General features: G+C 42.4%; 1 protein-coding gene across 4 annotated transcripts in view; it reads right to left on the bottom strand.

Moving 5' to 3' along the window:
- Positions 1-23,401, bottom strand: part of ndc80 (NDC80 kinetochore complex component) — a 52,609-nt gene that overhangs the window by 21,368 nt on the left and 7,840 nt on the right. For all 4 annotated transcript variants that reach the window (XM_069908107.1, XM_069908108.1, XM_069908109.1 and 1 more), the window contains exons 3-11: positions 22,018-22,083; positions 14,944-15,070; positions 12,164-12,330; positions 9,369-9,471; positions 7,467-7,562; positions 6,995-7,088; positions 4,217-4,323; positions 1,656-1,800; positions 202-407 (exon numbers count right to left, since the gene is read on the bottom strand). In XM_069908107.1, the coding sequence (XP_069764208.1) occupies positions 202-407; positions 1,656-1,800; positions 4,217-4,323; positions 6,995-7,088; positions 7,467-7,562; positions 9,369-9,471; positions 12,164-12,330; positions 14,944-15,070; positions 22,018-22,083 (1,111 nt within the window). The remainder of the gene's footprint in view (positions 1-201; positions 408-1,655; positions 1,801-4,216; positions 4,324-6,994; positions 7,089-7,466; positions 7,563-9,368; positions 9,472-12,163; positions 12,331-14,943; positions 15,071-22,017; positions 22,084-23,401) is intronic.

Here is a 23,401-nt window from a genome sequence, read left to right on the forward strand (position 1 = left end):
CCCCCATTCCCCTTTTATTGCAATTACTGTCTGATTCTTCGTATTCCTGCTGAAGGACTCCAGTGTAAATTGCCATGGATGCTGCCTGGCCTGCTGAGTTCCTCCAGCACCTTGTGCGATGCATGTAGAAATGGTCACAGTTTAGAACCAAGAGTTTAAATCTGAGATGGATGCAGGCAGGACCCCACACTCGATCCTCACCATTTCCTTGGCTTTGGACAGTTTCATCTCTTCATTCCACATCCTCTTCTCTGCATCTTCTAGACTTTCATTCAAGTAAATTAATGCCTGATGCAGATCATTTTTCTCACGGTTCATTTTCATGCCATCCACAGCTGAATTTTTCTGCGAATCATAAATCCCTTGTAATCTTTTGTTCTCTTCCTTAACTGCATCCAACTCCAGTGCTTTAAAACACAAACCATACATGTCCAGCACATATTAGGATTTTTTTTTTTTTTAAAAAAGAGAATGGAAAGAACTATTAAATTCAATGGACACAAATAGGTTTCATTCTAACAAACAAGTTTAAATTTCAATCAATTCATTTAGTTTCTATGGATTAACCGATTATGGCAAAAATCAGGCATGATTAAGTCGTTGAGAAAACAAAAAAATTCCAGATGGTCAAAATTATCAGCAGGTTCGGGGCAATAACCACAGGAAAACAATGTTAACTTTTCAGGTTGATAAAACTGCTGATTTTTCCAACATTTTTCTTTTATTTTCACAACTTCCAGTCATCTTTCCAGCCTATTTTGTGCCCCCAACTAAAGGTGTTCCCCAACAACTAAATTAAAAATTCTGTGACTTGAAATGCAGTAAAATAACCGCAAGTCAGATTATTAACCTACTAATTTTCATGGAGATATTCAGCACTAATGTGGGCTGTGGAGAATCACGCGACCTCCCTGTTTGGAACCTAGTTGGAAGTTGCATCACCTGCAAGAAGCCAAGGCAGAGGTGTTGACCTGGACACCAAAACAGCAGGACAATCTTTCCTATTAAAAGATTAAATGTGCTACCAGCAAAGGTCAGTAAATACAGCATCTGGAAGCTTTGCTGGCAGAGTAGTTTCCAAGTAAGTCTGAACCGCTGCCTGCCAATGTACAGACTAAGGAGAATAAAGGTCAGGACCAGAGGACAAGATTGGTGGACCAGAGGGACACAAGAGGTAATAGATAGGGTAAAACTTTTCCACTGAGGTTTGGTAGAACAAGAACTAGATGGCATAGACTCGTGGCAAATATCTCAGGGCAACATCTATCAGAGGGTGTGAATGTGTCCAAATGTCTCAATAAAGAAACTGCATCTGATTCCACAATCTCTTTGCTCCTCTGGCAGTCATTACAAATATCAGCCATGATGTAAAAAAGTACTTTAAAAGTCCATCCTCTCATTTTAACCTGATTCCAGTATCACTGATTGAGAGCTACCTCAGTAATAGCTAGCAATTGGATATACATCTTGCAAGGTTTTGAGCTGAAATGACTCAAAATGGCATCAGGTCGTATGCTATTTCACAATTGTGAGAGAACTTCAAATTAGATACCAATTATTTTGCAACAGTGATCCCTGCTCCATAATTAGATTACGTCATCAGCACTTTTCCTTCTCTCTAAAAGTTCAATATTTAGTTATGATAAATAACAAACCTGTAGACTCTAATTCTTCTTTGATTGCTTTTGCATTCTGTTCCAGATTAGCTTGATGACTTTCCATGGCTTGAAGATATTGCCTGTATTTATCTTCATCTGCTTGTAAGCTTGCTTTGGTTTTCTCCAGTGCTTGGACACGATCCTGAGGTCAAATTGCAGTAAAGAAACAGAATAAACCCCTTGTTCTTCTGAATTTAGCTGGTTACATCTGTGGTTCACTTCGCTCCCGATGGTTCCCATTAACAGCGTTAACAGATTTATTGTCAAGGTGCACACATGACATCACATACAACCCTGAGGATTTTTTTTCTGTTGGCAAGGCAGAACCACCATTTAAAATGGCATCAGATCGTATGGTATTTCAAAATCGTGAGAAAGCTTCAAATTAAATACCAATTATTTTCCAGCTGTGATTAGCTTACATCATCAGCACTTTTCCCTTTCTCTGAAGTTCAATATTTAGCTATGATAATATCTAACAAACCTATGGATTCTAATTCCTCTTTGATTGCTTTTGCATTCTGTCCCAGATGAGCTTGATTTTCCATGAACCACCTCACCACAAAACATCATCTTATCCGGTCGCAGGACCTTTCTGCTCCCTCATTTCCTCCATCAACTGTCTCCAATTTCACTCGTTCCTTCCACTCTCCCCAGCACCTACCAATCACATGCATTTCCCAACTACATCCCTCAAGGACGATATCGCGCATCACACCTCCCTCTTTTACTCGTCCTAGAGCATAACAGCAGAGAACAGGCCCTTCAGCCCACAATATCTAAACCTACTCAACAATCATCTTCCCTAGCCCACTCCAATAACCCTCTAATTTTCTTGCATTCAATGGTCATCTCAAGATAAACAAAGGAATCTGCGGATGCCGGAGTCGAGTGCTATGGAGAAATTCAGCAGGTCATGCAGCATCCATAGGAAGTAAAAAGCAGTCAACATTTCAGGCCTGAGCCCTTCATCAAGTATCTAGAAAAAGAAGCAGACTCCTGAATAAAGTAGATGGGAGGAGGAGAGGGAGAGGAAGGAATACAGGCTAACAGTTTAAAGTTAGATAGAGGTGAGAGGGTGGAACTGAGAAGTGGCAGGGGGCAACCAGAAGATGGGAGATAAAGGGGTGAGGAAAAGAGACTAGGAGAAGGGGGGGGGGGTTAATGAAAATTGGAGCTGTCAAAAGTGTATTAATGCCGTCTGGTTGGAGACTGAAGACTTAATGTAAGGTGTTGTTCCTCCAATTTGCAGGTGGCTTCAATTTGGCCATGGACGGACATGTCAGTGTGTCATGTGTGTGGAATTAAAATGTTTGGCCTCTGGAAGGTCTTTGCTGCTACAGCAGAGTAAAGGTGTTCATCAAAACAATCTCCTGGACTGTGTCCAAACTCCCTGATGTAGAGGAGGCTGCATCAGGTGCAGTAAATGACCCCTACAGATCCACAAATGAAGTGGTGAGGGAGGTGCAAATGTGGCACTTCTTGTGGTCACAGGGCCAGGTACCAAAGGGGTGATGGGTGACAAGAGATGAGTGGACGAGCATCATATTTTCAATTAAATGTTTTCCCAAATTGTCCAGTGCCATGGTTAAAGAGAGAAAATTGTGATCACTTCCTCTAAAATATTCACCAACTAGAGAAGAGGCTAGACTTGACCCAGTGTCAGGAAACAAACCAGGTCAGGTGTCAGATCTCACAATGGACTGAAATGGCGAACACCAGAAGCTATTTACGAAGGTGCTTTAGAGGAAGTACAGGGGGTATCCAAGAGGTACGTTTTACACACAGAATGGTGGATGCATGGAATACACTGCTGGAGACAGTTAAAAATCGGATCTTTCAAGAGACTATTTTTAAGATTGGTACATGGAACTGAGAAAAATTAAGGGTCAAGTAGTAAAGAAATCCTACCTGTTTGAAATCAGAGCAGAAACAACACCAGCACAATTAAATTCCGACCACCATTTTTTTTAAAGCAACTACAAAACATCTACATAACCAATGACCTCACACTAGCTATCCACCTTCGCTTAACTTGGGAACCCCAATCCACACCAGTTTGATCATACAACTCCTTTTCCTATACTTCAATTTCCTCACTACTGGTACACAAGGTCTCCATCAATTACCTCTTGCCCAAACCTCTATGCCCTATTCCTCAAAAGATTGTTTTATAAAGGTTCAAAGTGGTGGAAACTAATGGAAAATTAAAGCATCAGCCACATAGGGTGGCATGGTTAGTGTAGCGGTTAGCGTAACGCTGTTACAGTGCCAGCAATCGGGGCCAGGGTTCGAATCCTGCGCTGCATGGGTTTCCTCCAGCGGCTCCAGTTTCCTCCCACTATTTGAAACGTGCCAGGTTAATTGGGCAGCATGGGCTCAAGGTCCAAAAGAGCCTGTTACTGTGCTGCATGTCTAAATTTAAAATATTATTGTACTCCTCCAATATTAATACCAGAACATTTTCCATACATTTAAAGTCCAATATAGATGAGCAGATGTCTACCATTTAAATTTTGTAGAAGTGGTCAGATGATCAAAATACAAAAATGACCCACTGGTTCATTCTGCTTTTCTAACTCCAGTTTTCTCAACTCTTCTGAAAGCTTTCGGTTCTCAGCAGCGATTTCTTCAAACTTGGCTTCATTCACACCAAAATTCTGCTCTAGAAAACAGAAAAATATAAATGTCAAACATCTGAAATACAAGCAGAAAAACATGAAAACACTCAGGGGGTCAGGCAGGATTTGCAAAAAGGACAAGTGGTGGAAAGACAGAGGTTCCAGGATGAGAAATGCTTCTCTTGAAACAGACACTCGTTGACCCACTGAGTTGTTCCAGCATTTGCTGTTTTTATTCGAGGAAGTACAGATCGTTTCTCCATAGACCATGGCAACTTCCTCTAGATGCCACCTCAGTAATGATTAATGACCAATTTCAAACTGTGCATGGATTTTGATTTTCTTCATATACATTTGCAGCTGGATTTATCATTGAGACTATCTGCAAATCTTATCTTAATGTACAGTTCCTGGCCACAATTCAAGAGGTTAGGCACCTAGGAACTTTAAAATAAAAAAAGAGGATCGATGCTGATGTGGACAGATTAGGACCTGTGGCATCCCTAGTCAAACTAAGAGTATAGCCCCCCCCCCCCCACCCATTTATTCTATCATTAGACAGTAAAGCTCTGTTATCTGGAATTCAAGCAACTGGCAATAAAATAGCAGAAAATAAATGGGTAAAAAAATATGGATGTTTAAAATTGGTGCATCTCGCTGTTAGTTCGCCAATCCATACAACACACCATACAACAATCCATACAGATCTCAAGCAATCTCTGCCATCTACCAATCCTCATACGTGTCGGATACCAGGGGTTTTACTGTGCAAGCACTGACTGTTCAGGATCAGAATTGGCTTCAGAGACAATTTATTATTTTGAAGATTCACCTACAAATGCCAAGAATCAAAAATATACAAATAATCCTAAATACAAGGCCATTCATTCCCACAGGGATGGACTGAAGATAATGGAAATCCAAGTATCAATTCCCATTTTCCTTGAACAATTTATTCATTCAACAATTTTTCATTAAGCAGTTGGAAAATAACATTCCTAAAGGAAAAAATTGCAAGTCAAAAGATGCCATTTTGATCTGCAGGCCAATGGGTAGCAATTCTTTCAAATTTGAGTTTTACTTTGCTACTGGTTACCCTACAGATATCCAGGTAATATGATGGAGATTGTACATGTACACATTCAAGATAAAATTGTTATAATGTTTTGTGGCATTTAAGTGTGTGCTAGATAGACTCGTGAACACAGGGTTATACGAAGCAAGTTATGTACTACTTTCAGGATTTTAATTTAATTCGGGCATTATGTTTGGCCCAGACTATCACATACATCAAAGGAAGCAGCACTTTCCTTTTTAATGTCCACAAAAATATATTTTTAGCAAATTAAATATTTAAGAAACAGAGAATGTTGAACTGCTTAAGGATAAAGAAGGCAACTTGTGCCTGGAAGCAGAGGAGGTAGGGGAAGTCCTAGTTGAATAATTTGTTTCAGAATTGGCTTGCCTGCGGAAAGCAGAGGGTGGTAGCAAATAGAACATATTCTGCCTAGAGGTCAGTGACTAGTGGAGCTCTACAGGTATCTGTTCTGGGACTCCTGCTCTTTGTGAATTAAATAAACTGGATGGGTCACTAAGCTTGCAGATGACACGAAATCTAGAGGTAGTGTAGAAGGTTACAACAGGATATAAACAGGATACATCGCAAGGTGGAAAAGTGTGAAGTAATACACTTTGAAAGATTGAACTCAAAGGCAGAATAGTTAATGGCAGGATACTTAACAGTGTGGAAGAACAGAGGGACCTTGGGGTCAAAATCCATAGATCTCTCAAGATTGCCATGCAAGCTGATAGGATAGTTAGGAAGGCCTGGGCTTCATTAGTTGGGGATTGAATTCAGGAGATGTGAGATAATGTAGCTCTATAAAACTCCACTTCGACTGTACTTTGAATATTGCATTCAGTTCTGGTCAACTCATTACAAGAAGGATGTGGAAGCAATGGAGAGGGTCAGAAGAAATTTACCTGGATTGGAGATCATGTCTTATGAAGCAAGGTTAACAGAGTCTCGTTGGAGTGAATAAGAGGTGATTTAATGGAGCACCACAAGATTGAGAGGCATAGATAGGAAAAAGGAGCTGGCTGTCCACCCTAAGGCAAGACTAGCAAACACCAGAGGATATCTGTACAAAGTGAAGGGAAGAAAATTTAGGGGTGATGTAAGGAGTCAATTTTATTTATCTTGACGCAGAGTAATGGGTGGCCGGAATGCATTGGTGGTGGAGGATGCTGGTACAATAGGTGCAGTTAGCATAGAAGGGGCAGCATGGTTAGTGTAAGTGGTTAGCATATGCTGTTACATAGCCAGCAACCAGGGTCAAATTCAGTACTGTCTGTAAGGAGTGTGTATGTTCTCCCTTGCCTTCATGGGTTTCCTCCAGGTGCTCTGGTTTCTCCCCATCCTTCAAAACATAATGGGGCTGTAGGTCATTTGGGTGAAATTAGCTCATGGGCCAAAAGGGCCTATTACCATGGTCTATGTCTAAATTTAAAAGATTCAGACACGGATGCAAGAAAAATAGATGGTTCCATGGGTGTGAGGGTTGGGAAGATTTAGTTTGTTCAGTAGGTTCTATATAGGTTGGCCCCACATTGTGGACCCAAGGGCCTATGTTCTAGATCTTCACTTGTGTCATTTTGCCTCTGAGCTGTGCCAGACTTTTGCAGCTGCGTAGGGGACCAATGAGCTATACTCACTCAGCAAAGTTAAATTCTCCGAGTCCAGGTCGTCATGGTCATCAATGCCAGCAAGGTGATGTGAGTAACATTTACCCAAATAGCGAAGAAACAGCTGCAGGGAAGAAAGCAGCAAGATTACGAAAGCTTTGTGAAGGCATGTTACTAAAAGGCAAGCAATTAAAATGAAATAAAAACAGATCAACAGTCCTTCCTCAGTTGCACATTATCAGCAAATTTATGGTATTATGAATTAATATACAAAAAGTAACAATTATTTATGCCAAGATAAAGTACAGTAACGGCATCCTTCCAAGGCTCTTCAACTTCCCCACCACACTAATTTGATTAGTCTCCTACTTATCAATGGCCAAAGCAGCAGCAGTAAGCAAATTATTCTTTTAGAACAGATTTTAAAAAATTTTTTTTAAATAAAATAAAAAATTAAAAGGGTACAAATTAGACAATTGAGGGCAGGTAGCAATTAGTTTACCCTATTATGATGAACACCATCCTTGGTCACGTTCTCCACTTCATCATAGTCTGTGTCTTCAAACAGGATCTTATCTGAATCAATGGCCTTGGTAAGCTAGTACAAAATAAAGGCAAATTATTGTTATATTTTTAGTGTTGTATTTCCCAAGCTGATTTGCTGCACTCTATATTAAATATAGAGGCAGTAAATTTTAAAAAGATGATGCTCCATCAATTGAAGCATGCAATCTACAGAGACAGGCAGGTATCTTTCAATAATAAAGTGGACTTGAAGTTCAGGTTCAGTAGCGTTCCTCGAATCAAGATAAGAACACTTTCACAATGGCTGGAATGGAGTTTTAAATGAAAAAAAAAGAGAACAATTTCTCTGAGGGAGTCAATTCAGAGCAGCTGCTATCGGGCAAGTTTAGTGGCACGTGGAACTTGTTTAGCAACAATTACAGTCTAGTACCAGCACAGTGGCAACATCTTCGAGGATCTGTCCTGGAGCTTCCACGTTGATGCAATCGCAAAGAAGGCCCGCCAGCAGCTATTCCATTGTGAGGCGCTTGAGGCACTCGTAAACTTCTACAGGTGTACCGTGGATAGCATTCTGGCTGGTTGCATCACTGCCTCTTATAGAGGCACAAAATCTCAGGACAAGAATAAACTTCAGAAGGTTAACTCGGCCTGCGACATCATAGGCACCGCACTCCATCAAGGACATGAGGCAGTCTTAAAAAAAAGTGGCTTCTATCCTCAAAGACCCCACCATCCAGGCCGTGCCCTCTTCACTCTGCTACCATCAGGAAAAAGGTCCAGGAGCCTAAAGACAAGCACTCAGCATCACAAGGTCAGCTTCTTCTCCTCTGCCATCAGATTCCTGAATAATCAATGAGCAAAAGACCCTGCCTTACTTTTCATGCCCTCTTATTGTTATTTTTTTTAATATTATTATTGTAAGATGGTACATAATATGAATGTTTGCTTCTATGATGTTTTGCTGCAGTTTATGTTCCCCACCTGTGACATCAGTTCAGCTCCATCATTTCAGACATCCTCATTTATCCAAAGTTTTTCTGAGGCAAAATTACATCATTTTGGCTTCAAATTTTTTTTGAGATAAATGAGGATTTCTGATTTTTCTGAAATGCTCAATTTTCTGAAAAAATAATTTCAGAGCCGTACAGGCACCACTTCCGGGTCCAAACACTTTCAGATAACTGAGGATGATCGGAGTTGTACTGTACCTTCCAGAAAGAAATTTACAAATTGGGAAGAAAAAATGCACAAGTAACTGTGAACTGTAAATGATAAGAGCAAGAAAGGACAGAGATAATCAATGAATTACAACAGAATTCATACGTAAAAGGTAAACGATAGGAAGGATTAGGTACAGTTGTATAAAAACTAAAAAGCAAATGGAAAGAAGTGGAGGCAAATGATCTCAAAGCTAATGAAGAGAATAATAATATTTGATTGCATCTCTGTGGAGAATCACTCCCAAGAGAAAAATGGATCTGCTCTTTCAGGGAATCAGAATGGGTACAAGAGGATGAATGGAATGCTCTGATTTTAAAACCATGGAGATTTCAACTTTGGTTGGCGTAGCGGTTAGCACACCTTTACAGTGCCAGCAATCTGGACCGAGATTTGAATCCCACGCTGTCTGTAAGGAGTTCGAATCCCCTTGTCTGCATGGGTTATTCCTGGGGGCTCCAGTTTCCTCCCAAGGGTGTAGGTTAATTGCTTTAAATATTTGAAGGTTGCCTTGCCAACTGCTATTTTACCAATGGGTTTCTGAACTTCTGGAGTGACACCACCTCGTTTTGCGCATCAACTTTGAACTGCATTGCATTTTCTGTTTGGAGTGTACAGTTGAGGTTCGAGAGATGAACTTTTAGCCATGAGAAATTCTTACCTTAACGGCATCTGTCAACCACATCAATGCACCAAGAACCTGTGGCCAAGTGTGTGGAGCTCCGACCGTATACATTGAACTCTTTGACAAAGGAAAGGGATACCTTAAATCAATAAACAAATAGACATTAATGAAATGGGGGAAATTCTTCATTTCCCTCCTCCTTACATCATACTATTGAGACATTGCAGGGACAAGCTGACGTATTGGTGAAGAAAACACACAGCTCTACTTGCTCATAGAACCAAGTTCAGCTTGCCCACCCCCACCCCTCAATAACATTTGGAGGTGCACCAAGGAAAGCATACTTGCTGAATGCATTATTGTATGAAAACTGTTCTGCTCAAGATTGGAAGCTACAGAGGTAGAGAATGCAGCTCAGAACATCAAACTTCTTTTCCTCCATTGTCTCTATTTACATCTCCTGCTGCCAAAGCAGCCAACATGCTGAAAGACCCATCACATCACAGACACAATCTCTTCTTTCTGCTCCCATCAGAGACAAGGCTGAAGAGTGTGAAAATGTGCACCAACAGGCTTAAAGACATTTTCTTCCCTACAGTTATCAGGCTTCTGAATGAGCCCCTCGCAAGAGTTCAATCATTCTGCCCCTGCTTGGTACTAATTGATCTTTCGTTCCATTGTAGATCATAGAACAGTACAGGCTTTTTTGGTCCACAATGTTGTATTAACCTCTAAATTGTGCTCTTCATAAAGCAGCTAGTTTTTATTTAATTTTATTTTAGATTTAAAGCACAGTAACAGACACTTCCGGACCACAAGCCCATGTTGCCCAAATACACCCATCAACGTACAAACGGAAATCTGAGCACACAGAGGAAATCCACGTCTATCACGGGGAGATCAAGCAAACTCATAATAGACAGCGCCAGATGCGAACCCGGGTCACTGGAGCTTTAATAGCACTACAGGGCTATTGCAGTAGGTTAGAGATAACCTGTTAGACTGTTTACAGAAGAACCCTTCACTGTAATAGACATAATGTGACAAACATCCAAAATAAGCATGCAAAGGAAAATGAGCAAGGAAGTGCATTGAAGCAGAACAGAATGGTGGAGGACAAGTGTCAAGGTAAATGGGGAAATCTTGAAAGGCTGAAACCTAAAACATTGGTTATGTATCTTTATCTTTGCTATATCAACTACACTGTTTGACCTGCTGAGTTTCCCCAGCGTTGTGTTTTTACTTCAACCATGTTATTTGCAGTCTTTCATGTTTTACTTCCTTATAAATGGAGAAACTTTGTTGTTTATTTTAATGGACAATGGGGAAAGTGGATGAGCTGCTGGTTTGGATAGAGATAAAACAATGGGATGTTGTAGGATGAAAATGGCAGCATAGCAAGAGCTGCAGCAACATGCATCTAGGAGGCCAGGGAGTGAAGTTACAGCAGTCCTCTGTGGGAACCTACTGCCCAGTCATGATGCAGATTTAAAGACCTCGTGAAAGAGGATGACTGAGGATTTTTTAAAAAAAAAATATTTTAAAATCCTTTTCTTCCTCTCTTTGGAATAAATGGGGCAATAGATTTAATATTGAATGCATCACAATTCCATGTAGTTGTCCTTGATTTTCTTATCACTAGAAGTTTATATTAATGAGATGGAAAGATGTTCCACGACTGAACTGAATCTTAATTTTGTTTCTTTATGGGGTTTTTCCAATTATTTTCAAAAATTGTAAGATTAACTATTTTCTGGTTTATGACTCCATTGGATACCTTTTTTTATTAAATCAGTAGTGGTCTATAGGGTGGGGGTTAGATAAGTAGAATAGCAGTTTACTGCTTCCCCCCCCCCTTCTTTTTAATGTAACATAGGTTACAATACCATTTATATTATTCTATGATTTGTTAATATTCTATTTTATTCTCATGTACCTATGTAACTTTTATACAATTAAACTAATAAAACCACAGAGACCTGTGCCCAAGATGGCTAGGCACCGGATCATGAGGTGTGTGGACTCCAGGGAATCAAAAGCAGAACATCCTCTGCTGAGCTGCCTGGGAGATAACCCTACAGGGAAGGTGACCAGCAAGGATGGGGGGGGGGGTCAGCAGCTGAAGGACCCACAATGGCTGCGGGTGACTGAAAAACTCAAACCAGACAGGATTCAAAAGGGTGCCGATGATAAGAAGAGATCCCACAGGAATGTGAATCACATGCAGGCAGAAGGGATTTTAATTTGGCATCATGTTCGACACAGATATTATGGTCCATATTGCTACCCAGTCTTTTCTCTTCATTTTACCAGGAAAATCTACATTGCATCTGATGCACAGAACTAAAATAAAAACAGTGGGACCACTTCCTCTAGCTCCACTCTATCTAGCCAAAACCTGCTGACAGAGTAACAAGCTCCAGTCACTGAATTATTGCTGGAATTGTTGGTCCAGACAAAAACAATGCAAGAAGACCTCCTTTATTATTCCAACTAACTGAGCGAAATGCTCATTTTAGAACATAAACGTCTCCTGCAATTAATCCCTGATTAATCCTCTACTAATGTCACCTGACCCCAAGCTTCCCTCCCCCACCAGTCTCTGCTGTTACTGGGAACGCTGCAGCATCTCAAGTCACCTTGTGACAAATGACTTTGATGAACCTTGAAGGGCTCAAGCCTGAAACATCGGTTCTGTATCCTTATCTTTGCTATATAAAGGTCACTGTTTGACCTGCTGAGCTTCTTCAGCACTTTGTGTTTTGACTTGTGACAAGCGAGAACGCCACTTGGATAAAAATATGCAACATTAAAAATGTTTTTAAACTTACCCAAGAGATTTGAAGATTCTTGGGATTTCTTCCTCAAACTTCGAATCAGGTAGTTGATAAGATGGATCAATCAAGTTGAGCACAAAGAGAAAAATCTTCAGAAATTCCTTAGAGGAAGGTGACTGCAAGCTTTTTATCGAAATAGAATAACCACTGTACCCTAAAAACTTGAACATTTAAGTTTTGTTAACGCTCAAATCAGAAAACAAAGAACATTCAGCACAATTCCAACATGCATATTACATTTTTCAAATGCACTGGTAAAGAAGGACCTTGTCTGGTAGGATGCATAAAGACTTGGTTTGCACCCACTATTGTAATGTACATGACTCCAAAAATCTTTTTAATATGCACTACAACTCAAAAAATTTACTAGATGCCCATCAGACCAGCTGTGGACTAATCTCATCAAGTACAGTTAGCATAGTTAGTTAGTGCAAAGCTATTATAATGCCGGGGACCTGGGTTTGAATTTGGCGCTTTCGGTAAGGAGATTGTATGTTCTCCCCGTGTCGCATGGGTTCCTCCTGGTGCTCCAGTTTCCTCTCACCCTTCCAAACATACAAGGTTGAAGGTTAATTGGGTGTAATTGGGCAGCACAGGTTCGTGGGCCAGAAAGGCCTGTTAGCATGATGTATATCTAATTCAATTTTAATTTTTCTGCCATGGAGATTCAAGCAAACTGGATCTCCTCTGCATCAGTGAGACCAAATCGATTGAGCAACCACTTTGCTGAACACCTGTGCTATCTGTGGGTTCCAGCTCAGTTGCCAGCCATTTTAATTCCACTCATTATTGCTTCACAAATATGTCTGTCCTCGGCCTCATTTATTGCTGGAGCAAGCCTAAACATACACATCAAATGCCTCCTGGATAGTCTCAAAACCAACAGCATGAACTATAATGTTCCACCTCTATCAAGTTCCACATACCATCTCTCCTGAGGGTAGAGCCACTTGCGAATAAAGGGGTAACGTGCTTGGAGGCACAGGAGGTGTGGGGGGGGGGGGGGGGTCCTTAAATTAAAACTTTGCACAAGTGTTTACCAAGACAGACCTTGATGAATGCGAGGTAAATGTAGAAAAGGCTAATGTGCTGAAGTACGCAGAATTTGAGAAAGAGGAAGCGCTGGACCTTCTTAAAAATATTCGAATAGACAAATCCCTGGGATCAGATGAAATATACCCCAGGTTACTATGGGAAGTGAGAGAAGAGATTGCTGGGGCATTGGCAATGATCTTTGCATCCTCCCTGGATGTTGGAGGATTGGAAAATGGCAAATGTAGTTTAAGAAAGGTAATAGGGAGAATCCTGGGAATTTAGACAGGCGAGTCTTATTTCAGTGGTGGACTAACTTTTGGAGAGGATTCTGAGAGACACGATTTATGAGCATTGAGAGAAGCAGGTCTCCTCAGGTATAGTTAGCACGAATTTGTGAAGGGTAGGATGTGCCTCACGAGCTTAAGCTTTTTTTTTTGAGTATGTGATGAAATAAATTAATTATCAGGGAGTGGATGTAATGTATATGGATTTTAGTAAGGAGTTTGACACTGTATTAGTTGGACTCATTCATATGGTCATGAAGTATGGGAACCATGGAACCTTGGCTGCGTGGATTTAAAATCGAATCACCTGAAGGCGGAAGAAGGTGACAATAGATGGATCATATTCTACCTGGAGATCAGTGGCAAGTGGCATTCTGCAGGGATCCTTTTTGGGACCCCACTGTGATTTTTATAAATGACTTGGATGAAGAAGTGGAAGGGTAAGTCAGTAAGTTGGCAGATGCTTCAGAGTTTGGAGAGTAGAGAATATTATCAAAGGTTAGAGGGGTGGAGAGATGGCAAATTGAATTAAATCCAGGTAACTGAAGTGATGCACTTTAGAAGAATAAACGTGAAGGCAGAGTATGTGGTCAATGTCTCTTTACTCATTCTGCTCTTCCTCCTTTCTACCCACCTCGGCTCTTAATCCCCCTCATCCTTGGTTCCATTCCCTTCCATCCCTATCTCTCCCCTGGATTGCTTGGTTTTCTCAGTCCCCCTCCTCTTTTGCTTCATATGGACTCCTTATACCACTGTTCTTACCTGATCAGGTTCCAGCCCTGGCAGCGTTCATCATTCACTCCATTCCACATCATTCAACTTCCTTACCTGATCAGGTTCCAGCCCTGGCAGCATCTATCATTCACTCCATCCCACATCACTCCAAACCACTTTGGTTCTCTTGGACTCTCTCCCCCTTTGTCTGGAAACTGACACTCCACTGCCTTTGTCTGTTCTGGTTCACTTCTCCCCAAATCAATCACATGGGCACACATCCCATCCCACTGCTCCCACCTTGCTGTGTTCCTCCAGCCTGAGTTGGCCTGCTATGTTCCTCCAGATTGTGTTTCAAATCCAGCAGCTGCAGTTACCAATGTCTCCCCTGTGGGTTATCCAATTTGAATTCCAAGACAATATAATTAAATACACTTCTGCCAACTAAATATTGAGTAGAGTAGGCACCCCCCAATACAAAACACTCTCAACACTGAACCACAAATGTGCTGTGCAAGATTACACCATGTTACAGCAGTTAGCACAACATTATTACAACGCCAGTGACCAGAGTTCAGATCTGGCGCTGTCTGCAAGGCGTTTCTATGTTCTCCTCGGTCTGCAGGAGCTTCCTCCGGGGACTCTGGTTTCCTCCCACCCTTCAAAACATACAGGCATTGGAGGTTAATTGGGGTATTTGGGCACCATGGGCTGCAAGTCCATATTTAAATGTTAAAATACCTCACAGAGTTGCCGAATGCATTGCTGTACAAAAGCTTTATCGTGAAGTGGCCTTGGATCTTTTATCTTGTCCATGCCTCCATAGGCACTTGATAGATTTGTAGAAAAAGTGCCAATACTACTTGTCCTACAGCAAAAGAAAAGTTTTACAATCAGAAGCTAATTGTTGACCATTTAAAGGCAGTAATTTTTTTGGTTTAGGTACAAATCTTTCTTTGGCTTGGCTTCGCGGACGAAGATTTATGGAGGGGGTAAAAAGTCCACGTCAGCTGCAGGCTCGTTTGTGGCTGACCAGTCCAATGCGGGACAGGCAAACACGATTGCAGCGGTTGCAAGGGAAAATTGGTTGGTTGGGGTTGGGTGTTGGGTTTTTCCTCCTTTGCCTTTTGTCAGTGAGGTGGGCTCTGCGGTCTTCTTCAAAGGAGGCTGCTGCCCGCCAAACTGTGAGGCACCAAGATGCACGGTTTGAGGCGTTATCAGCCCACTGGCGGTGGTCAATGTGGCAGGCACCAAGAGATTTCTTTAGGCAGTCCTTGTACCTTTTCTTTGGTGCACCTCTGTCACGGTGGCCAGTGGAGAGCTCGCCATATAATACGATCTTGGGAAGGCGATGGTCGTCCATTCTGGAGACGTGACCCATCCAGCGCAGCTGGATCTTCAGCAGCGTGGACTCGATGCTGTCGACCTCTGCTATCTCGAGTACCTCGACGTTAGGGGTGTGAGCGCTCCAATGGATGTTGAGGATGGAGCGGAGACAACGCTGGTGGAAGCGTTCTAGGAGCCGTAGGTGGTGCCGGTAGAGGACCCATGATTCGGAGCCGAACAGGAGTGTGGGTATGACAACGGCTCTGTATACGCTTATCTTTGTGAGGTTTTTCAGTTGGTTGTTTTTCCAGACTCTTTTGTGTAGTCTTCCAAAGGCGCTATTTGCCTTGGCGAGTCTGTTGTCTATCTCATTGTCGATCCTTGCATCTGATGAAATGGTGCAGCCGAGATAGGTAAACTGGTTGACCGTTTTGAGTTTTGTGTGCCCGATGGAGATGTGGGGGGGCTGGTAGTCATGGTGGGGAGCTGGCTGATGGAGGACCTCAGTTTTCTTCAGGCTGACTTCCAGGCCAAACATTTTGGCAGTTTCCGCAAAGCAGGACGTCAAGCGCTGAAGAGCTGGCTCTGAATGGGCAACTAAAGCGGCATCATCTGCAAAGAGTAGTTCACGGACAAGTTTCTCTTGTGTCTTGGTGTGAGCTTGCAGGCGCCTCAGATTGAAGAGACTGCCATCCGTGCGGTACCGGATGTAAACAGCGTCTTCATTGTTGGGGTCTTTCATGGCTTGGTTCAGCATCATGCTGAAGAAGATTGAAAAGAGGGTTGGTGCGAGAACACAGCCTTGCTTCACGCCATTGTTAATGGAGAAGGGTTCAGAGAGCTCATTGCTGTATCTGACCCGACCTTGTTGGTTTTCGTGCAGTTGGATAATCATGTTGAGGAACTTTTGGGTAGACGGCGGCGGCCCCGATCCGGGCAGGAGCAAGGGGGAGACGGCGGCCCCAGTCCGGGCACAGGGAGAGCAGCAGCGGCCCCGGCCCCGGTCCGGGCGAAGGGTAAACGGCGGCGGCCCCGATACGGGCAGGAGCAAGGGGGAGACGGCGGCCCCGGCCTCGGTCGAGTGAGGCAGGCGGAGGCCCCGGTCCGGACAGGGAGTGGGAGGCGGCGGCCCCAGTCCAGGCACAGGGAGAGCAGCAGCGGCCCCGGCCCCGGTCCGGGCGAAGGGTAGACGGCGGCGGCCCCGATACGGGCAGGAGCAAGGGGGAGACGGCGGCCCCGGCCTCGGTCGAGTGAGGCAGGCGGAGGCCCCGGTCCGGGCAGGGAGTGGGAGGCGGTGGCCCCAGTCCAGGCACAGGGTGAACTGCGGTGGCCTCGGCCCCGGTCCGGGCAGTATGGACCGACCTAGGAGGGGAGGCAGGCCCCTCCAGCCCGGGTAAGAAACCTGCATAGGAGAAGGCCACTCCGATATAAAACCTACGACCCAAGGTTAGGTACAAATAGGCAATTGTTAATCATACTTAGAGCAAACAACTTTGAAGCAATGTAGTATTTTGAGAACAAAGTGCATAACTGCAAGTTTCAAATACATTGGACCTTTAGAACAGAACAACCATCTCGACAGTGGCCATATTTAAGTTAAGGGGGAAACCATGGAATTAAATCCTTAACGGTGGGGGGGAACACGGAATTAAATCCTTAATGGTGGGGGGGGGGGAACCACGGAATTAAATCCTTAATGGTGGGGGGGAAACCACGGAATTAAATCCTTAATGGTGGGGGGGGGGAACCACGGAATTAAATCCTTAATGGTGGGGGGGGGAACCACGGAATTAAATCCTTAATGGTGGGGGGGAACCACAGAATTAAATCCTTAATGGTGGGGGGGAACCACAGAATTAAATCCTTAATGGTGGGGGGGAACCACAGAATTAAATCCTTAATGGTGGGGGGGAACCACAGAATTAAATCCTTAATGGTGGGGGGGAACCACAGAATTAAATCCTTAATGGTGGGGGGGAACCACAGAATTAAATCCTTAATGGTGGGGGGGGAACCACAGAATTAAATCCTGAAAGGTGGGGGGAGGGGGGGAAGGACTTGGCAAACAATGCGAGAATGACTTAGATAAATGCGGAATGTTTTCAGAGGGTTCCTTGCCATGACATGATTGTGTACGACTGACATGGAACCAGCTTTGGCTAGGAATGGCCTTTCTCATAGTTTTTCTCTGGTCTTATCGCCTTCAATTCCTGGAAATGAGCATGCAGGCCAAAAGGTTTTGCTCCGCATTTCTTGCATTACAAACTCCCTCGTTTGGCTTCGCTTTCCTGACGGGCAATGAATGTACTTCTCCGTCGCTCAAGAAAACGATGACAGAAATTAGGAACGCGTCTTCTTGTATCGCACAAAATAAGTGCATTTAGTGCTAAAAGTGGAAATGCTCATAAATGTCACCGAGTCGCTTATTTTGTCTTCAGTATTCATAAGTGTTTGACATCATGGACTTAAAGGCCAAAAAAAAACTATTCACACAATTCCCCTGAGTGATTCCACCGTTTCTGGAAGAATTGATGGGATGGCAAAGGACCACGAAAAACAACCAGTCGTTTCATTATAATCCAAGAAATTCTCTTTGTAATTCGGCAAATTTACTCTGCAAGTGAAGTGATACTCTTCTCATGGCTTGTGCCAGATTTTGGAATGGAAACGAGCTGATGGAAGAAATGTCTTTTGCCAGGATTAACACAGATAAGGGACTGACTATTTCAGAAGGGAAGAATTACAGAAGTGAGAATAGTATCCCATTTCAGAACATGGGTGTCAGTGCAAGTGATGATGCTGCTTGAATGGTTGGGCGATCACACGCTGAAAAATGTTATACCTTCAATCTTTATTGTTCAGCGTGTTATTCACAGGGAGTACTAAAACCTCGGACATCTAAATGGCTTCACTTTCCATTGTCATGAAGATTGAACTTTATAAAATCACATCCCCTTAACAAAACAGTCATTCCAGCAACTGTGTGGAGAAAATAACAAATGCTTCCAGATACTGCTGCTACATACTGAAGTGAGGTGGCTATCCAAAGGAAATCGTCTTCATCATTTTGTTGCATTCTGGGATGCAATCGTTTCTTTTCCATAAAGAGCATGGAGAAAAATTTGTTGATGTAAAGTCAGATATATTTTAAGGGGCAGATATCTCTGACAAACTCAGTTTAGTGTGGACAACATTACAGGGTAAACATAATAATCTGATTGATAGCAAGGAAATTATTGTTTATTTCCTTAAAAAGCTCATTTTATTGGAGATGAACCAATTATCAGTCATCAGGAACTCTCAGTTTCTAAATTGGAACACGAAAACAAAGGGACGGAAGTACCTTAAGAGTCTTAAGAAAGCAGCCTCTCTCCTTAAAGACCCCCATCCTCCAGGTCATGCCCTCTTCACTCTGCTACCATTGGGAAAAAGGTATAGGAGCCTGAAAACTAGCCCTCAGTGGCACCAGGACAGCTTCTTCCCCTCTACCAGATTCCTGAATAATCAATGAACCAAAGACACTTAGTTTTTCATGCACCATTTCTATTTATTTTGAAAAGTGGCTTCTACAAATGTTTGCATTTTAACACTGCTGCAAAACATCAAATTTCATGTCTTGTTCATGACCATCAAGTTCTGATTCTAAAGAAAGGCAAGAAACATTTTGGCCCTGAGGCCTTCGTCAGGAATCTGGAAAAAGTAATCTGAATAAAAAGAGGTGGGGGGGGGGGTGGGTGGGGAGGAGGGGGAGAGAAAGAGAAAGGGGAGGAACAGGCCATCAGGTAAGAGGCCATAGGTGGAGCTGGTGGGTTGTAAAAGAGAAAGCTGAGAAGTTGTGGGGAAGAGTGGAGGGCTAAGAAGGGTAGCTCTGGAAGGAAGGGAAGGGAATGGAGAGCTGGAAGGAGACATAGGAATAGGGAAAGAAAGACACTGGGAAGGTGGTTAACAGATATAATTGATGTGATCTTGCAGCATGGATTGATCTACATGGGCAACAAAAAGCCAGGCAGAGCTTGGACCCATGAAAGTTCAAGCAAGCTCATCAACACCATTTATATACCCATGACAAGCTCATCAACTTTATTTGCTCTGTGCTTCCTCCTTAATAAGTCTTCTCCACCTGGCAGAACTTGTACTCACCCTCAATATCTTCTCTGTTGGCTCATCCTATTTCTCCAAGTGCAGCCATGGGTCTCAGCTATGCCTGTCATTTTGATGGATATGTAGAGCAATCCATGCTGCAAGCCAAACAGGTGGGGCTCCTCAACTCTTCCTCCATTAGACTGAAAACTACGTTGGGGCTGTTTCCTGCACCCACAATGAGCTTGGCAACTTTATCCACTTTGCTGCCAATTTTCACACTGACCTCAAGTTCACTTGGTCCATCACTAGCAACATTCAACCCTTACTCAACCTCTGTCTCCATTTCAGAAGACAAATTATAAATAAACTCTGGAACTCCCATAGTTAACTTGTTTACACCACTTCCCACCTTCTCCTGCATAGATTCTGCTCCTTTCAACCAATTTTTCCATCTCTGCCGCATCAGATTCCAGGATAAGGCCTTCCATTCCAAGATGCCCTCATTCTTCAGGCATCATGCTATCTCCTCTACTGTCATTAACTCAATCCTCATCCACACTCCTCCATTTCCTATACATCTGCCCTGGGCCCTTCCACCCCAACAAAAACAAAGTCAGGGTTCCTGTTGTCCAAACCTACCACACCAGCAGCCTCAAAGTTTCCACCACCTATAACAGGATCCTACCCTAGCATCTCCATACATTGTACTATGGAGGTTCACAGGCTATACCTTAGAGGAAATGAGCACATTTAAAAGAGAGGTTATTGAATGGAAGAATGTTCAATAAGGCAAAGAACTCATTGCTTTAATTTTTCATCTAGCACCATTGTATGTTCCCTTTGTGTCTGACAATTCTTTTGTTCTTTCCACCTCTCCCTCAATACCATGCAACCTAAAATACAAGTTTGCCAACTTTTCTACGTGCTCAGAGAGCTATAGGCCAAAGGTCATCAAGGCAGGGTGCTGTCGTAGCTAAAAATTCAAAATGTCAGCAAAAACTCCAGCCTGCTGATTTACACAGGTCTCTCTCTCTCTCTCTCTCTCACACACGGCCTCAGTGAGTGGGACAACAATGTTGCGAGGGATAATAGGGGTTTGAAGGTGCCTCATCCTTTTTCCTTTCAAAGCAGAGAATGTTAAGCTCGTATGGAAAAAGATCGCTGATGCTACCTGGGTTCATCTGCACAAGTCAGATTCTGGAATTATCCTTCTGTGCTGATAATGTCCTCTCATAGTTAATATTGCCTTCCTTTAGGTCTCTGAACCGCCCGACTTGAATGCCACTAATCTAGTCCTCAGTAGGCTGTGGGTATCCTGCTTCATCTATGGCTTCTGGTTAAGGTATACTTGTATAGTATTAGGGGAGGACACTCATCTACACATTCCTAATGAAGTAACAAATGTGGCATATTTATTCAGGTATTATCTCTGAACACCAATTCCAGTCATGAAGCCACTCTTCTGCCTTGCCAGATCACCTCTGTATAGACTTCTTTTCCAGTGCAGTGTTAGTTTCTGTCTTTAAACAGGAAGCAGCAACACAACTGGTTGGTCCATGCAGGTGATAGAGCAGGTACTCATGATGGTAGTGTAGCAGTGGTTGACTGTTCAATTCCCTGGTGTGCAGCAGAGAAGTTGGTGGTAGCTTGGAAGGACTACCTTTAAGCTAAGCCTAACTGAAGTCCCCAGCAATCACCGAGAAGGTTTCTGGGTACGTCATATGGCATTTCTTGATTAAGGCATGTACATGATGAACACCCATCCGTGGAGGGATCCAGACTGCAGTCAGAACAGAAAAACTCTCTCAGGGTGAGGGATGTTCCAGATAAACAAAGCAGCTATAGAATAGAATCCCTACATCCAAGAATCCACAGAGTTAACCACTAGTTTTTCTTTTCCCCAATATGCCCTGGGGATTTAAGTGTTCAGCTCTACATTCCATTATGTTCCATAGATTGGATAAATTCACTTTTTGCCCTCCATTGTTGCTGCTCATCTTCAGACCCTGACAACTTCCATCCATCTCTTCAACCTCTTTTCCTCATTAAATATACAAATTTCATAGTTAGGTTCCAGCTTACATTCTCCTTCATTTCATCTGCTAGCCAGAAGAAAATTAAGCAATCCACAACCTTTTCATGGTAGCTCTTTCTAAAACTGTTGAAACTCTTCATGTGATTGGAATTAGTGTTCAGAAAAGGAGTTTTACTTTATGACATGTCCCTTTTTTTCACTTTTTTTAAAAATATCTTGCATTTACAGAATAGTAATTTTGCACCTTGTTCTACAATACTATGTCCACAAAATAAATTTTGTGACACATGTTTATGACAATAAACAACCTTCTGCATTACAGAACAATATTGTAAAAATCATTCTGGGATGAAGTTAACTGATGACATTACCTTCTTCCAAAGAAGCTAGTTCTTTTCTCAGAGGTTCCTGAACCAAACCAAGCATTCCGAGACACACTGGGGGGAAAAAAGAAAACAATTTAGTGAAATAAAAATCCAGTGCAATCAATTCTTAATATCCAAAAATTAAAAGCAAAATTGCATGTGAACCAAATAATCAAGGTAGATGCACATCCTTAAGATAAAGATGTCATGTTCCCATGCTCCAAATTTAAAAGCAATAACAAATGTTAACTGCAGGCATCAAATGTGGTGAATGAACATTTTTCAGGCCAAGAGGTACGTATTTTGTAGTTCAGTACAAGGACCTCATATGGGGACCATTCTGAAAATCACCAATGGCTATGTTTTGTGAGGAGTTTCAGGAGATTTGGTATATCACCATTTAGCTCAAAAATGTCTATAGGTGTACCGTGGAGAGCACTCTGGCTGGTTGCATCACTGTCTAGTACAGAGGTGCCAACGCTCAGGGCAAGAAAAAACTCCAGATGGTTGTTAACAAGGCCTGAGACATCACAGGCACCAGTCTTCACTCCACCAAGGACATCTACAAGAGGCAGTCTCTTAATAAAGCAGCCTCTAGCTTCAAGGACCCTCACCACCCAGGCTGTGTTCCCTTTACTCTGCTACCATTGGAGGAAAAAGGTACAGGAGCCTGAAGACAAGCACTCAGTGGCACAGGACAGCTTCTTCCCCTCTGCCATCAGATTCCAAAATGAACAATGAACTGTGGACACTGCCTCATTTTGACTTTTTTTTTTGCACTATTTTTATTTATTTTGTAAGGTGGTTTACAAATGTTTGCACCATGACATTGCCACAAGACAACAAATTTCATGACATGTTCATAATAATAAATTCTGATTCTGATGCATAACTTCAAAGTTCACCTGATACTTTGTAGAAGAATGAAAGAAATGATACACAGATGATTTTTATTTGGAAAGATGCAAAAACAAGGTTGTTGCCATGGGAAACTTCAACTTCCCTAATATTGATTGGCACCTCTTTAATGCAAGATGTTTCGATGGGGAAGAATTTGTTAGGAGTGTCCAATAAGAACGCCTGGTACAGTACAAGAGTAGGCTGACTAGAGGGTATGCCGTACTGGATCTCGCAACATAGGTTTCCTTCTGTTATATCCAAAGAACAGACCAGATTTATTAAAGGTCGTTATTCACATTTCAATATCCATGGATTATTGAACATTATTTATTCCCCTTCAGACATAATTCCAGAATATGTAGTTTCTCTATATGTCTCTGATGCCATTCTTCTAAACTTCAAACGCCTGTTGCAATCTCCATCTGAATTTCAGTTTCATAGCTCACAGGCAACCCAAGAGAAGATTTCAGTGCAATCAATCAATCTAATA

The sequence above is a fragment of the Narcine bancroftii genome, chromosome 13, assembly GCF_036971445.1.
Source record: "Narcine bancroftii isolate sNarBan1 chromosome 13, sNarBan1.hap1, whole genome shotgun sequence".
Taxonomy (NCBI): domain Eukaryota; kingdom Metazoa; phylum Chordata; class Chondrichthyes; order Torpediniformes; family Narcinidae; genus Narcine; species Narcine bancroftii.